At 37.4% G+C, this 17,508-nt stretch overlaps 1 protein-coding gene across 1 annotated transcript; it reads left to right on the top strand.

Moving 5' to 3' along the window:
• Positions 1–11,309: 11,309 nt before the first annotated feature.
• LOC126825718 (dopamine beta-hydroxylase) lies at positions 11,310–16,876 on the top strand. The gene is made up of 9 exons (XM_050555487.2): positions 11,310–11,460; positions 11,820–12,042; positions 12,675–12,903; positions 13,121–13,300; positions 13,573–13,727; positions 13,993–14,236; positions 14,569–14,665; positions 15,113–15,389; positions 15,747–16,876. Exons 2-9 carry the CDS (start codon positions 11,830–11,832, stop codon positions 16,089–16,091), a joined length of 1,740 nt encoding a protein of 579 aa, XP_050411444.1. The 5' UTR covers positions 11,310–11,460; positions 11,820–11,829; the 3' UTR covers positions 16,092–16,876.
• The last annotated feature ends 632 nt before the right edge of the window (positions 16,877–17,508 follow it).

The following is a 17,508-nucleotide window of genomic DNA, read 5'->3' as shown; positions in this document are numbered from 1 at the left end:
ATCTGTCTCTTTTACCAAGCCCTTTTTATGGTTATCCGTATGGAGATGGCCAGAGAAGGGTCACGCGGATTTCCCTTTCCTAAACACTCACGGCCCTAGAACACAATAAGTATTTTGACCAATTAACTTAATGTTAAATCTTGTTTCTTTTGACCAAAATTTTGGTAAACAAGCTCGGACTGAACACTTTCTATAACAAATGTTACAAAATAAACAACACGTTAGCAGGTCTATTACTAAAGTCTTGTCAGTTGTAACTAACCAGAGGAATGTGCAGGGCAATATCCTTTTAGAACAAAAATTATAGGCGCTGCACACAATTGGACACTGGACAGATGTGCCTTGTGTATTAAGACTAGGGTATGAAGTGTTAGTATGTCATAGGACGAACAATTTTTAATCTACGTGATTATTCTGTAATCATTAATAACGGTAAATGACTAATTATATGGAAAGCTATCTTACCGAGTTAGTGATAATGTTTTCTTTGTACAAGATGAATGTTGCACAACTTTATTTGAAATGAATCTACGCACTCGAGGGGGGGGGGGGAGCGTTCTGTCTTCTGAAACCAGGTGATTCTCAAGTGCGCTATTTAAGTTCGCCATATGTAGCGAGGATTAACTTAGTCCGAAAACATTTGAATTAAATCGACCTTTTCCGCGATTTCGTGGGCGTACAGTCCCTAAACTCAGGGGATGTGCAATTAAGAATTTGCATTCTGATCATTGGCCATCATGGTGCCCCGTTAGGCATAATGGCAATTTCGTCCGCGAGAATATATAGGATCGACGGTCAGCTTGCTCCCCGATTCTACATTTTTATTTGGTAAAACAAGGGGCGGCTGGAGAGGTGAACCTTTATCTTTTAAAAAAAAGAACCAAAAACCACTGCCATTAGATTGTTCTCAACAAGTATTTTGTGTGGTTGTTCAATGTTTGAGTGACTTTACTTCTGGTTGGTGTATAATTCTACAATAAATACCGAAATTGACAAAAATTACTAAAAAAACAATACAGGTTGAATTGCAATTTCATCATTATTCTGGGTATGAAAAATAAGATGTTGTAGATATTTTGCATATATGTATCTCTTTCGACGAATTTGCATTGTAACCATTGGGGGGGGGGGGGTATGAGAGTTCCTAGTTTCTAGAATTCTGCAATTATTTTGGTATAGCTACGATCTCAGTAGAAAAATGACAGATCGGCAATAACCGGTCATATTTTTTTGACAATAACAGCCCCACTGCAGTAATATGTTAATGACGCGATACATTTCCATTAAATTGTTCTAGTTTATACAATGTACAGTGATATACATACCGTTGGTGTTCTCAAAATTAAACATATTTGTTTTAGGGACCACACAAGTCGAGCGGGTCGGAGAACTGTACTTGTAATTAGCATTTCTCGGGTTTCAATCTTGGCAGAGGTCGACTGTCGAGAAAATCGTTTGGGGTTTTTCAAGTCTTGCACCGACTTCTCATGGGTAACGCCCGTCAAGCTAACAAGGGAAGTGTGTTTAGTCATTTGGATGTGACAAAGAACCGGGATGAAGTCATGTCACGTTGACGAGTACGTATGAGAACTTTTGAAAGTCGGAATTAGAGGAAGGGTAAGCGGAAATGCCACCACTCGGTTTAAATTCTCCCCCCTCAAATTTCATCAGTGAACAAAATATAATCATGTGTTGGTCTCAAAATGACTGGAGTTAATATCTCAGTCAAGGGTGTGAAAATTGTAGCACTACCGCTGCAACATATCTTTTTTTTCGTAAATGTTTTTCAAAAACAATAGATTTCAATAGCAGTTATCGAATATAAAACAACATTATTAGCAATACGCCGGGCTATTGGCTTTGTTAATCAATCTATCATTTGAGAAATTAATTAAAATTATGTCAGCTCCTACACTTTGGAATCCTAAAGGCCTGACCTTGACGATACATTGCGTGTACGAAAGATGCAAGTAGCGTTATTTTCTTCCCGAATAATTACTACCGATTAAAACGCAATAGGTAACACAAGAAATGAATTGTAAATCATTGATGATACGCTTGGGTCAGCAATCATCATCATTTGTAAATTTATACAAACGAAGACAAGAACGTGTAGCAATCGAAACTTCAAATATGTATATAGGAATGAATTGTAAAAAATAACGAATTTAACGCATCAAACTTTATTATATGACAGTAGTGGAAAACGTGATTGTTTAAGCAATACGAACATGATAAATGATTGGAAAAAAACCCAACCATGACCATCTCGGTGGTAGTAACCGTCTATTATGGCTCTACAAAATCAAAGCTGCTGATGAAAAAAAGGTTTGAGGCCAGCTATAGGGTTTTCGGCATTGTCTTTGTTTCAATCTACCCCCTGGCTCGCTAGCCTGGAGGTCGGGTGCTCGATTCTTGCATTGGCCGAGAAAGTTCATCCAGATTTTCCTGCGTCGTTCCCCCTTGTCAGTGATGCAGGACGGAGGGCCTGACAAGGACAGCTGTCTAGTCGTTCGGATGGGACGAAAAAACGAGGCCCCGTGTACACATTGGCGTACACGTAAAAGATCTATTGACAGTTGGAATTCGATATAAGAGTAGGCCGTAGTACCGCTTTCCGGGCAAAATTTTTCTCATAGCACACTGTATGGCGTATGCCCGTCTTCATTAGCCCAATTCGGAGCAGAACAGTAGGACGTTAAACACCATTTCATTGCTATCCCCTAACTTTTCAAATCCCCATTACGACATTTATGTGAAATCCGGTAGTTAAGTCACCACCTTCTTAGACTTAAGATATCCTTTGCGCGTCTATGGAGTTATTTAATAGGAGTCATCTCCCTTTATTCAGAGCACATCAAAGTAACTAACATCGAAGTTCCGTTTTCAAGTCACTTGAGCAGGAAACGTATGGAAGCCTATAACTACCATTCATAATTTCTACTTTTCGCCCCTTCAGAAAGCGGAAGTCGAAAAGTAGAAGTAAGGACAAAATGTGAGGCGACAGCATCATAAACAAACCAAAATCGACTCGAAAATAGGAAACTAAGAAATAATACACGGCGGTAATAGCGCCCCTGGTTTTATTTCCTAATTTCTAGTTTTCGACTTGCATTTTGGCTTGTATACCGTGTTGTCGAATTTCGACTTAGTCATATTTTTGTATTTATTGATGGCAATACCAAGTCAAAGTGCAACTCGAAAAGTAGAAATTAGGAAATTCACACACCGCGCTATTAGCGACCTATTAGTGTGGCTTGCTGTCATACTGTCGACTTGTTATAGCCTCTACATTCCAGGTCACATTTGAATACGCGCATTGATAATTGAATTTCGTTTACTGTGGCGTCATATAAGCATGTATTATAATACAAGTTTTCCGTATTGGATATTATGATTTTATTTCAAATTATATTAACACAACGGGTAGGAAATGTAAGAACGAGTCGAATAGCGACGTTTCATTACAGCTGCCAAAATGCTTTAATTTTAATGTGAAAAACGAGTGTGATTGTAAGCCACTCTTACAAATGAAATTGAAATTTCTATGAGTATTCAGATCTGGATCATTACGGTACCTGAAATTACGTAACCCCAGTCCTGTAAAAGTCTAACCAGGGTGGCTAGACTCAGGAAACCACTATATCGTGAAATGGTCGTCTAGAGAACCCAATGTTAACTACAATCTACGAAATAGACACAATATTCATGTTCCACCTAACCGTTTGACCATTTATCAACAGTCGTACTTCCCATCGATTATTCGCGCATGGAATTCACTGGATCGTACTATCAGAGAGCTTCCTGCATTTTCTACTTTCAAGTTAAAATTGCAACTCGATGAAGAAATGTCACGGTTCATTGAAAATTTCCGTCATAGCACATGCTTATCTTCAATAGCCCGATTGGTGCAGAAAAGTAGGAAAATTGAATGAAATGAAATTGTGTTTAACGTTCTACTGTTCTGCCCTGACCGGGCTAATAAAGACTAGCATACGCTATACAGTGTAGTGTGAGGGAAACTTTGCCCGGGTATCGGCGCTACGGCCTACTCTTATATTGAATTCCAACTGTCAGGGGTTTTTTTACGTGCTCGCTAATATGTACACGGAACCTTGATTTTTTCGTCCCAGCCAAAAGACTATACGTTATCCCTGCTAGGCTCTCCGTCCTGTACCACTGTAAAGAGGAATCCCGCCATCTGATTAAAATACAGATCTATATTTCATTTCGTTTTTTACACTTTCGATTGCCTACACTACATAAAGATCTGACCGGGTGTACTTGTCTTTACTACACTTGGATCTGAAAGAGTTGTTATCATTGGCGTGTTCTGAATGATGTGAGGGGTTAGCCAATGAAACGGTCTGTTACGGCGAGCTTTTGGCGTGTTTTGCACGGAACTTTGGGTAATCCACTAGTAAGATCACTGCTGATTGGTTAATCAAATGTTTGACGCCGTAGGGTCAAAAGCCTCTCATTTCATTTAATTTTCCTACTTTTCTGCACTAATCGGGCTATTGAAGATAGGCATGTGCTATGCAGAGTGCTATGACGGACATTTTCAATGGACCGTGACATTTCTTCATCGAAATTAAACTGAAAAGGATTCTTTTATGTGCACGCCAATGTGTACACAGGAGCTTGTATTTGTCTCATCTACACAACTAGACACTGTATACTTTTCCAGACCATTTGTCCTGCACTACCGACAGGGAGAACTTTCTTGACCAACACCAGGTTCAGTGTATATAATCATAGTATTGAGAGGAATATGGCCAATAAGCCACATCACGACCACCCCACATGACGACACCACGACAACCCGACAAACAATACGACAACCCGACATCACATTTAATCCCGACAATACGACATTTTACGCGACATTTCGACATTTTTAATGTCGTGGATTTAGGGTGAACATGTATTGTCGGGTTAAAAATGTGATGTTGTGATGCCGGGTTGTCGTGGTGTCGGGTTAAAATGCGTGATGTCGGGTTGTCGCCCTATGAAGGACGACACCACGACATCACGGCATGATACCAATCAGCCACCATAGAATTGTAGTGCTGCAACAGTGTATACGGTTGCTACCACCGAGATGGTTAAGGAATTTTTTTCTGATCATTTATCATGTTCGTATTGCTTAATCATGTTTTCCACGACTGTCATATAATAAAGGTTGCTTTATTATATTAATACTGCCGCGAGAAGCAAGGCATGGGTTATTTTTCAAATTCATTCACATACATATTTAAGTTAGTTACGGATACATGTTCTTGTCTTCGTTCGTACATAAATTTACAAATCCATGATGATGACCGCTGACCCAAGCGTGCCACCAATAATTTACAATTAATTTATTGTCTTACCTATTGCGTTTTAATCGGTAATATTTATTTGAGTAGAGATACAGGCAATGTAGGCCTACCGTCAACGCCTTTCCGATTCTACAGTCTAGGCACTGACATAATTTCTATGAATTTCTCAAATGATAGATTGATAAACAACACTGAACGATTTCTACAATCTAACTTAAAGGCCAAAGGTCCTTGTGTATTGCTAATATTATTATGTTGTTTTCTATCGTTATACATTTTTAAAATAATACAGTTTACAATATCCATTATTATACTACCACTTTCCAAAAACTGCAATTAAAATCTAATGAAAAAGAAAACAATTGTTCCGGCAACGGATGCGGACTATCATAATTTATCATAAATTATTTTCATGCGTTACAATATGATATTTCGACATTTTACTAGTAGTGACAACTATGAATTTAATAGAGCACAGTGGAGCTCTTAAGGGGAGTAATTTGTGATTTTTGACAGTGGCGTTAATTCCATAGTTAAACATTCATGCTTTTTGGCTAATGTAGGTATTCCATATTTTACGTGTGCAGCGAAGCATAGCCTTTGAATATCGATTTATGGTAAGACACTTGGTTAAGGAAAAATTATTCAGTAATTTTATTCAGTAAAACTGGCTGTAATTGTGGGATAGCCGTGGTGGCTTAGTTGGCGATCTCGGTGTTCGACAAGAGGATTGGACGAAAATCCGAGGCTTGACCACCAACGTGTTTCGGCCGCTGAGATTTTTTTTTTTACCGCAATCAACACTCTTAGTCTTAACAGTATCTCCTTTATATATAATGACTAACCGATATTATAATATTGTATCGTTGTCCATTATTCTCCTAGCTGTACCGGAGCCACGGTGGCTAAACTGGTAAGACGCTGGCTCGCTAGCCTAGAGGTCGCGTGTTCGATCACTGCATTGGCCGAGAAAGTTGATCGGGATTTTCCGGCGAGGTTTCCCCTTGTGAGTGGTGCAGGACGGAGGTCCTGACAAGGACAGCTGTCTAGTCGTTCGGATGGGACCAAAAACCGAGGACCCGCGTATAGATTGACGTGCACGTAAAAAAATCCCCTGGCACTTGAAATTCGATACAAGAGTAGACCATAGTGCCGCTGCCTGGGCAAAATTTCCCACATAGCCCACTCTATGGCGTATGCCCGTCTTCATTAGCACGGTCGGAGTAGAACGTTAAACCCCATTTCATTTCATTTCTTTTCTTTCAGCTGTATTAAATCATGTCTATATAAAGAGTTATGTGTGTTATATGATTCATATTTTCTTCATGTCTATATAAGGAGTTATGTGTGTTATATAAATTCATATTTCCTTCCCTAATATGGGTGTATCAATGCCTAGTTTTATATATTGGGGAGGACCAGGTGGAGGGAAATTTGGATTTGACGTTTTCTCATAATTTTGACAGGAACATTATGGCGAGAATCAACGTTTAAGTCCAAAAGCGTGTTTTTTTTTGTATTTTCTTTTCGTTACTAAAATTCCATTTAAACAAATAAGTGAGAGGCTGCGAGCTTCCCTCGGCAATCTGGGGTACGCCACTCAAACTTTTCACAACTACACAAATTTCCAAATATGGCAAAACAAATATGCAAGCAAACGAAAACCGTATACACGGATTAAAAAGCACAAGGCGTGACATGTAAAAAGACACCAAGGTTGTTCATATTGATAATATAACAATGAGAATCATCGGTGATTCATTTCATATAATACGAACATATTATATTGGGAACCCTGATGTGTTATTAAGAGTCGGCTATATATTTCGATTTAATCACCGAACCTAATGACACCATCCAGTTTATAAAGTGGGTCAAACTTATGGTGGACATTATCGCACGTAATGCTATGTAAATAGGGGAATTTCATATGGACATATTAATATGGTAAAAACTGTATCTTCTATAGCGTTCCCAAGGTATTTAATTCCAGAGCAACATAAAAAAAAACCACAACTGAATAGCCCTAGTAAAAAACCTACATTCACATCTACACGACTGAATGTTATAATATTATTTGAATCTCACCGAAAACACAAGAGATGGGTTTAGCTTAAAATATCGTAATTACCATCAAGCCCCATCCTTAACAATCTTGAAAGTGAAAACCTGACGAAACTAAACATTTTGACTCGGAATATACCAGTTATATCGCGACTTAATATTGTACTACCCATTTACATGCAATGGCAAATACACTAAGGTTGCTTAGTATAAACAGGGTTGTAATCATATTTAGGCATCAAATAGTTTATTATAACAAACCTTGTAACACATTTTGTAGAATGTTTGTTTTTGAAATTAATGGTGGCTTTATATTGTATTAATTAATATCTTTGGCAAGTTATTAGATTCACATATATGTAGTATGTACTTAAATCAACTTAGGGAGTGAATGACATATTGTTATATCAAAAAGAGTCATAATGTGCTAAACATCCAATTCTAGGTTGATAACATATCTCATGGGAAGTTTCTCCAGTAAATTTCCACTTTCCAAATAATGGTGGGTTTCGACGTCATTTTAACCAATTATTTACATCGTATTTGACCAATGAGATAATTGAAGGTCCAAAGCCCAAAGCTACAAAACTATCATACTTGTGAGAATTGGCTAGACGGCAGTTTGGTTTCAGAAGGAAAAAGACGTAGCAGTTTCTATCAGCAGACCAGCGAGTCTGGCTGGCTGGATGAGGTTTAAGAGAATAACTTTATTCTATTATGCATTGTACCATATGTAAGCAGCTATGATATATAAAATGTAAAAACGAACTGTTGCATTGTTATTCCTGGTAAGACAAACGTATTAAGGAAACGGTACGAAGTAAATACACAACAACGTGAAGGGGAAGTAAAGACAGCTAGAGACAAATTCCAGACGTTCACAAGGCTACTAAGATATGTAGTAAGAAAGGATGCATTGGTCGTACGTAGGATGTGGCGACCGGTTTGAGAAGTTCCGCTCTCCACGTCTGACAGAAGGCCAAAGGTGCTACAATCAAGCGCATTTATTTATTGGTGCAGCCAGTAACACTTAACGGAAAGTCACGCTTAAGGACATTGGTTATAAATCATAATCTTGCTGGCATTATGTAATATTTTACCAAATATGTTTGTCAGTCTTTAGCTGTACGGGAAGGGAGAGGGGCGGAGGGTGACATAAATGAAATAGGCGTAATTTTTAGTAATGCTCATTAAAATCTGTCTACATGTAACTATGAAAATGCTCCACTCCAAATTCTTTAAAAACTGTAGCCTCTATCGCGTTCAGTCAATGTTTTTGAATGGGGTGTTATAGGGCAAGTCCAGAACGGGAGGTTACTTATCCCCTCATGACCAATCTGAAACACACCAAATCTGGAAGAGAAAAGAACAAATCGTAGTGCAAAATTATTTATTTCAAGATTTATGAAGGTGGCTGTTCTTCAAGCAACACTTGTCATAGGTATCTTAGCTTTTGCAAATTCCAATGCTGCACATCAATAAAAGATAGAAAATGGTGATCATGTACCACACCCTTGTAAACCCAATTTTATATGGAAAGGCGTGGGACATTTGAAAATGGGAGGAGGAGGCAATCGAAATAGTTTTGCAGAGGCGTTTTATATTCCAAATACATCTTTGATATAATAGAATATGATAGTTGATCTGAAATATATGAGGTTATTTGAAAATAACATTGTACTGATTTATCTGAAATTTTGTAGAGTTTTATGTTAAATTTAAATCTAAAGAGAAAACTGCACTTAATAGCATTTAACATTTATCTTTATGGGGCATTAGCATCCTTTTACTTTGGACTCGAAAATGCACGAAAGTTGGTGGTGTATATTGTATACAAAGTCCAGCTTAGACATGGGCAAAATGCCTCTCCCCCATCGGTTTAGGGGTGCCGTGCTTCATGGCAATAAGAGAAAATAAAACCTATTAAATTCCAGATTAAAGTTTCACTCATCGGTCTCACCGCGCGATGGGTGGAGACTGGGTGAGTCTGCGACCCCTCAACTTTCTCGGTGATTGGTCGAAACCTGTGGCGTATGAGATCGTGATCGCTCGTATATGCTAATTATCAGCAGCTTTTGATAGACCCTCGCCAGTCATTATATGTATTTCCGCTCCTATGTGCCATTCGGAACTGAATAGATTTCCTATTTGACCAGGTATTATGTCATTGTTTCTTGTATTGCAGGCCGCTTAATTGTGTGTTACTCATGGGTGCCATTCAAAATGGCATGCGTGGTAGTAGGAAGGATATTAAATACTCTTATCGTACCAATCACAGAGAACCGTAATTATTGAGCCATAGCCTTTCTCACTGAGCCACTGCGGCTCCGGAAATTTGCTGTGAAGCAATTGGACCGCGAGAATATGAGCTCTATCATTCTTTCCTGGACAGTGGCACTTCTTCATCGTATTCCAAATGTGAAGGTTCTTTTATGTAAACGGTTTCCTCCCACTGCTAAAGACCCCTACGGCAAGCGAATTATTGAAATAAAATGAACCATATTATTATGATAGTCCCAAAATGACCTAGTTTGTGTCGAGTGGATGTTAAACCTCATTTGTCTTTCTCTTTTATGTACACACCATAGGCTTGTCCCATCTCCACAGGGACAGTTTTGCCAGGCCCTCCGTCCTTGTACTACCGACAGGAAGAAACCAAGTCGCAAAATCTCTGGGAACTTTCTTGACCATCACCAGGATCAGTGTACATAATCCTAATATTGAGCATGGTAGCTTCTATTATTGTTCTGGAAAGGCGACAACCCGACTTCGTGCTGTTTTTTCTCGGTATCATGTCGTGGCGTCGACCTTCATAAGGCTCAAACCAGACAATAGGACATTTCTGCACGACATTTCAACATTTATAAGGTGTTTACGGGTAAAATATCGCGTTGTCGAGATGTCGGGTTAAAATGTGATGTCGTGGTGTCGGGTTGTCGCCTTATGAAGGTCGACATCACGACGTGATACTAATCAGTCACCATACACGGGTGACGACATAATGGCAACACAATGATATAATATGTCGTTTTACGCGTTCACAGGTCTTACATGTCAATGGTAACCCCTCGGCGTGGACGTGTTCGAAATTACGGAGAAAAAGCTATGATTTACGATTGCCGTTTACAAAATAATCACGTTCAGAAAGATAGAATATAAACGCGGAGATTAACATTACAATTTCCTGATATTAGTTATTGTTTAAGATTAGAAGGAACAATTAAATTTCACCGGAATTTTTTTATGACCAAATAAACAATCCATGCCAGAATGATTTTCTTTTCCTCGAGATTTGTGTTGTGTTTTGTGCTAATACCACTGTGTTGGTGACCCTTTTATTGGCCTTTCTTCCGGACGTTTTTTGTTTTATTTCCAGTAGTCCTCGGTTTCTGAAATTTAGGTCGTAACAACTGCTGCTTTATTCGGCTGTATGACGTCTTCTGAACTGGGCAAGATATGCGTGTTATTCCTAGAAATTCTGATATCACTTCTTATTTTCTGCAACGGCGTAGCTACGCTATATAGGTCACCAATGGTATATATCAATGACCTATAGTTAGATGGAGCCTAAAAGAGAAATCTTATGATCCAAATAGAGTTTCGGATAATCAGATTTTTGTGTTGATGCTTTCTTCGAAATTATCATCATAGTTTATACTTTAACTTGGATGAAAGGTATAGTCCAACGAATTGGCGAAAATTAATATTGAAGTCAATGGGGCAATAAATTGTGCTTCGTAATCAAACATTTGTATAATAAGAAAGAGGGGTTAATATTACTCCCATCTATAAAAGCATATACAAGCATTCAGTTAAATTGTTTACCAAGTACAAACCTATATAGAGTAGGCTATTTGGACATATATGAATAATATATCAAATAAATCTGATGACATTTAAAATAGAAATGACGACAGTTACCCGTTATTTGTATAAAAAGGGAGCGAATAGCGGAGTACAATACACTTGAAAAGCATTTTCTTACATCTGTACTAGAACGCTTGTATATAAACTTGAATGTGTGAGTACTGTGACCAGCGACACTACAAAAGTAACGCTTATTCAGATACGGGTAAGTTAGAGTTTTGAATAGATTCCCCGAGCTATAGTCTACCTTTCATGGATTACAAATCATAATTTCGCTGCTATCAAATACTCTTTTCGCATATTATTTTTTTTTATGGAATTAGTCCCTATTTCTTCGTTGTGGACGATGCCATAGTTCTGAAAGGTTGTAAGTGCCATTTATGACCCAAATAGCTCTTTTTGCATAGGATCATCAATGGATGTTGTCGTGATTGAAACGGCTTTTTCAAACGCTATTTACAGTAATAAAAACGAATTTAAAACCAGACGAAATATAAAACTATAACAGCAGACGAAAAACGAATTTAAAACCAGATTGTTAATAACATAAATATTTCTTTCAAGATTCATCATCATGAAGCTCGCAGTGCTTCGTGCAACACTTGTCATCGGTATCTTAGCTTATGCAAATGCCTATGCTGGATACCAAGAAAAGATACCAAATGGTGATCATGTGCCACATCCTTGTAAACCCAATTTTATATGGAGAGGCGTGGGGCATTTGAAAATGGGAGGCGGAGGCGATCGAAATAGTTTTGGAGAGGCGTTTGCAGCTGCTGGCCACACGGTAAGAATTATAACAATATTATGTTAAATGAAATGTTATACTTCAAATTATTAGATATTGCTATAAATGCATCATTTATCTTATTTTTTTTTGGGGGGGGGGCATGAGTAAGGAACATGGGCTAAAAATTCATTTCAGTTGATTGCACCGATATGATAAAAACAACGTATGTCACAATACAGCATGTGTAATGTACGGGTATTCCTACTCATTCAAGACTAACTGATAAAACTTTTCATTTAAGGATCCACATAGCTAAATATTTTATTTTGTGGAACTATTGTATTTAAACGTATGGTGTGTGTGCGTGGGGGGGGGGGCGTGTGCGGGGACATGCATGCAAGTGAGAAAGAACCCACGAGGTTGGACAGGCGACCGTACTCCTTGTCACGTACAACCGGGGAATTGAAACCACGCCAGTTGACTCAATGACAGACCTCATGATACCTGCTAATTATTCGGACATCCAACCCCGAATAGGAATGTATTATGTTATTTCAGTGTATACTTATTTCAGAATGGTGCATGTAATGTACAGAGGATTGTTTTTATGTTATTTCACAGTAGAATTATATTAGAAAGACTGAACATGATGTATGTAATGTATAGAGGAATGTATTATGTTATTGCAGTGGACTGAAACATTATGTCGGGCTGATTCCGATGGAGATGGTAAAACTAACGGCGAAGAACTGGGTGATCCACAATGTATTTGGAAACCAGACACTGTTCCTGATGAGGTAGCGAGCGTCACACATCCCGGTGTTTGTGATCCTTTTGGAAGTACCGAGTGCAAGGATAAGAATTCCTGGGTTAACTGTGATAGCGAAGAATTTAAATGCCCTTCTATACACGAAGAAGGTAAAGTTGCACCAAAAACTATTAAAAGTATTTTATTTCATATCTCTTTCTGACATTACAACTCAGGATGGTATTGTACCACAGCGACAAGAAGAACGCAACGTCCAGCATCTACACAAGACAATCGTGACATCACAAGAATTGTGTAGGTGAGATTCCTGTACTCACGAAATAAAATATTGTGATTAAATTTAAGAAAGCGTAATATCTTTTTCAGGTGTACAAAAGATGGATTTACGATTTCCGTTGACCAATGTTCCCGATAAAGAAACGACCTATATGTGTATGGGTTTTGAATTACCTAGTGACGAAGAGTACCATTTGATTGCGACTACACCAATCATCAATGAAACTCGAGTAATGCACCACATCGGTCTTATTGCCTGTGATGCGACTGGTATGTTTAATATTATTTTGACGTTTAGAAAGAAAATTAGTCCCCAACGTAATCCATAGCAATCCACTGTAAGATTGTTTATTGGGCACAAAAGAGTTTACGCCAACTATCATTAATATGCACCTGTGGATAACCATGCCTATACATTTGCCATATTTATTTTGTTTAGTGATCGTTATGCTTAATAAGTCAATTATACAATTCGAATTTTATTTTTCTGTAACGGGTTACATAACCTCTTAGTGGACTCACGGTTACATATTTCAATTTAGCTAAGGCTATGACCAAGCCAGAAGAATGTCTGATGGGTTTAACCGGTTGTACAAAACAAATAGGTTTATGGACTTTGGGCTTACCAGGAGAATGCCTCTATAAGGATGCAGGTTTCAGAATAGGCTTAAATGGCATGAAAAGGGGTGTACTTCAGGTAAATTCAATTCGAAAATCTATAACGAAATGCTATTAACTGGAAATCCATAGCCAATCCTTCATATCTGACTCTCATAAGTGACCATGTTAACCATTGGTCATCAAATGCTGTTATACCAGATTGGTGTGTTATTTATTAACGTATTATATGAAAATTAAGTAACCGTATTGTGTGTCTATTTCTACATAAATCCAAACTAAGAGAGTTTTAGCTATTGTCTACTCACTAACTATTTTACATAAAAGTTATGTTGATTCTCTAGTTTCATTGGACCAACCCAGAAAGAAGGGCTGATCTATGGGATTCATCTGGTATGACTATCTACTACACGAAGAATTTGCGAAAATATAATGCTGGTGCCTGGTCCACAGGTCAATTGTATCTTGAAATTCCACCATTGATGCCTAAAGTTGTGCAGCAATCAACTTGTTCTTCGCGTTGCACAAAGAAAACATTTAAAGAATCTATATTCTTAACCACTGGACTGAATCATATGCACTACCTCGGTAAGATGGCTTTCCATATAATTAACCATTTGACAAAATTGAACACTATGTAATGATTCCAGATTATCTTTTTAAAGTATTCATCTTACTGATTTTGGGGGACCTAAGACCCCGTCAATTCATGTAAAGTCGACTTTGATATGGCGTCACAAGTGAAAGATGGCCGTGATCACGTCTGACGCCTGTACTTGTTGTTCTGCATAGACCTTCACCCTGCAGTATTCCATGGCACACGGATGCCACACAGTAAGGATATAGCAGAAAGATCAAGCGTATTCTTTACACTATGGATTTTTTTCTGTTAGTACACTATTATATTTTAACATTATTAGGTGTATCCCAGTATGTCAAATTAACAAGGGCAGATGGAACGGAAGTGATGTTAACTAATGATGAAAAATATAGCTATGATACACCAGTCCTGTACCAGTAAGATTTATTTTTTGTAGCTAATATAATTTGTTACATAAAAAATCATTGAACACCACAATGTAGCCCTGTATATTCAATCCAAAATAAATAAAATTAGGCCTGGGAGTTCAATGAGCTAACACATATTGGTGTATAGTCGACTTAACATTTTTTTAAATGTCGACAAAGCGTTCATTTGATTGGGTGGGCGTATGGCGCTTGTCCAAAACTAAGACACCCCCGGTGACATTAGTCTCTTTAAAGAATGGACGAAATATAATGTCACTTATACTATTATGGTAGCAATGCAGGCGAAACTAATTATACACAATAAAACAAATATACTCAGATAATATACTGATTCCCAAATACAGCCTCGGGTATTTCAGAACTCAGTAATAAAATGTTGTAGGTGTATATCATTCCATGGCCATTGACACCATAAATGATTTATTTTTTCTCTAGATATGAGACTCCAATAGAAGTTAAACCAGGTGATAGCTTAGAAACAGTTTGTACCTATAGATCTATATCTAGAAAGAAGACCGCTCTATATGGAGAGGGCTCCTTTGATGAAATGTGTTTTGGCATTTTTACCTATTTCCCAGCCGAAGCACTAACATACCCTATGTGTGCAACATTAAAGGATTTAGATGTGTGTGATTCTCTTTTGGATATGAAATGTGATTATCAGGCTCTTGGAAACTTTTCTCACCCAGAAACAAGAGAGTTGATCGATAAGGTTAGTATCGTCTTTAGGGCTATATACAAAACATGACACAAACAGCTTCGAAGACTTAGCTGCTCTTGGGCTACTGTTTCGCAGAATTGTAGCTATGTAGCTTGGGTTTCTATTTTTCTATGGAAAAGCGCCTCGGGCGGACAAGAAATGTGGGTACAGTCATTTTAATGACCCCAGAATGCGAATGTTTGTAATTCCTCTAAAGAGTGTATATTATATGTATTGGTGCAAAAGAACGCTTGGTGTAAAATGCTAGGTTTAAATCAACCTCTCTAGCTACAGTAACAGTTTAACTTTAAACAAAACCAATAACCACCGAATGATAAACACAATTAAGAGATTATTATTTTATTTTAGGTGATGTCAAAATGTTCTGTTGAAAATCATTGTCTTCATGGATGTAGAGATGTTGTTCAAGACATCATTGCTAACCATGGTTGTTTTAAGAATGGCTGGGCTGACAGCATGTATTCTTATTTAAGCTCAGATGCGTTTCTTTCCATAGTGGGCGCAAATGATACAATCGAAGCTTTGCGTTTCGTCACTGCCATGAAATCGTGTGATTGTGCCACAGAGATCCCACTCGTATACGTTGCTCCAAATTCTAACACGAATGTATGTAGTAGAAATCTAAGTTATCCCACTTTTGTATTCGCTTGCTTGTTAGTGGGGATATCGTTGGCCCGAAAAAGTGTCCAATAAATCTTGTTTGAATTGAAGGAGCAGTTCCAGATTTTACAAAGTGTCTTTTGATATAAATAATCAGACACTAAAATATGAAAGTTTGAAATCCAAATAAAAAAAAAAGGTTTTAAATATACAAATTAAACGCCAAAATGTGAAGGTTTCAATAATATTGAGTCGTTTCAAAATAATCGCTAGATTTGCTAAATGAGGTACAATTTGGGGATCCATTGACATCCCCCCGTCCCCACACGAACACTGAAAGATTGCCATTCTTCGAAATTCACACAGCTTCAGATATTGTTAAACAAGACCAGAATTACACAGTTTTATTCCTTTAAATATATGGAACTTTAAATGATTATTTATTTACCCTGATTATTATGCCAAGACAATCATAGATATAATAACAAGATGTCTGTACTTAAAATGACTACAATCGATTCATTGATTTAGGTCAAAATAATGGATTGAATTGGGTTGACTTTGTGTTATTTCGATTAGTGAAAATTCAAAGATATTAAATCTATGTTTTCTAATTTTATTTAATTTTTGGCTTTCTGTTTAGGCTGTGGAAAAACAATATTTTATATCTTATTTATATGGGTAAAAGTTTCAAACAAAACAGACACATTGCCACATCACAAATTCAGTTTTGACCCAAATCCAAGAGATCTAGCCATTTTAGTATTAAGAATTTAATTTTTTATCGAACGTGTAAGATGCTATGTAGTCTATTGGTTTTACACAACAATGAATGGGTAATTCAAATAAAGTAATAATAAATCAAGAATTATTTAAAAGTGTTTAAGTTTCTATTTTCTGCCAGAATTTAGCCACTGCGATCAGTGGAATAGATAGATATTCGATATAATTACGTTATCTGTGTACCAAGAGTAGCAAAACACCATTTACGATGTTATTCGATATTCGTAGAAAATGTCCTCATTTTTCAACTCATCGAATAACAAAACATACCGCTGCATAGGCCCATTTTATTATTTGTCTTGATCAAATATTTATAGTCTATAAAATAAGCATTTCAGCTCTATATAACACAATAAGAGACGAGTGGGCTTATTCTTACAATATAGGACACACGATTTGAAATGGGACAAGGTTATGTTTTAAAACGACTAAGGTCAATATTAGTCAGAGTCACATGACACATGATTCATACAATGAATAATGATATGACAAAAACTAACAATACCTTACCTTACCCCCAATGGTGTAAATAAAATAGACTTCTTCTACGTCTTCCTGTGGTTCTACGTCCGCTTCCACCTCGTGTGATATCGCAGACAACTGTTTCAAAAGAATCTTAGTCCCCAAAAAACGTCAGTAATGATTGCAAGGTCAAGATTAGAGTGAAGGAGGATGCGGAAGGGGCGGGAAAATACAAGAAAGTATACTATACACCAAAATCCACGAA

This window comes from Patella vulgata, chromosome 6 (assembly GCF_932274485.2).
Source record: "Patella vulgata chromosome 6, xgPatVulg1.2, whole genome shotgun sequence".
Lineage (NCBI taxonomy): Eukaryota > Metazoa > Mollusca > Gastropoda > Patellidae > Patella > Patella vulgata.
Note: the sequence above shows the minus strand (reverse complement) of the source record. Positions and strands in the feature narration are given on the sequence as shown.

What these genes read in the sequence shown, in the direction of transcription:
- LOC126825718 (XM_050555487.2), top strand. Translation starts at nt 11,830, where the DNA reads ATGAAGCTCGCAGTGCTTCGTGCAACACTTGTCATCGGTATCTTAGCT. An exon ending in TTGCAGCTGCTGGCCACACG is followed by an intron (nt 12,043 to 12,674) that starts GTAAGAATTATA and finishes ATGTTATTGCAG; the next exon opens with TGGACTGAAACATTATGTCG. An exon ending in CCCTTCTATACACGAAGAAG is followed by an intron (nt 12,904 to 13,120) that starts GTAAAGTTGCAC and finishes TATCTTTTTCAG; the next exon opens with GTGTACAAAAGATGGATTTA.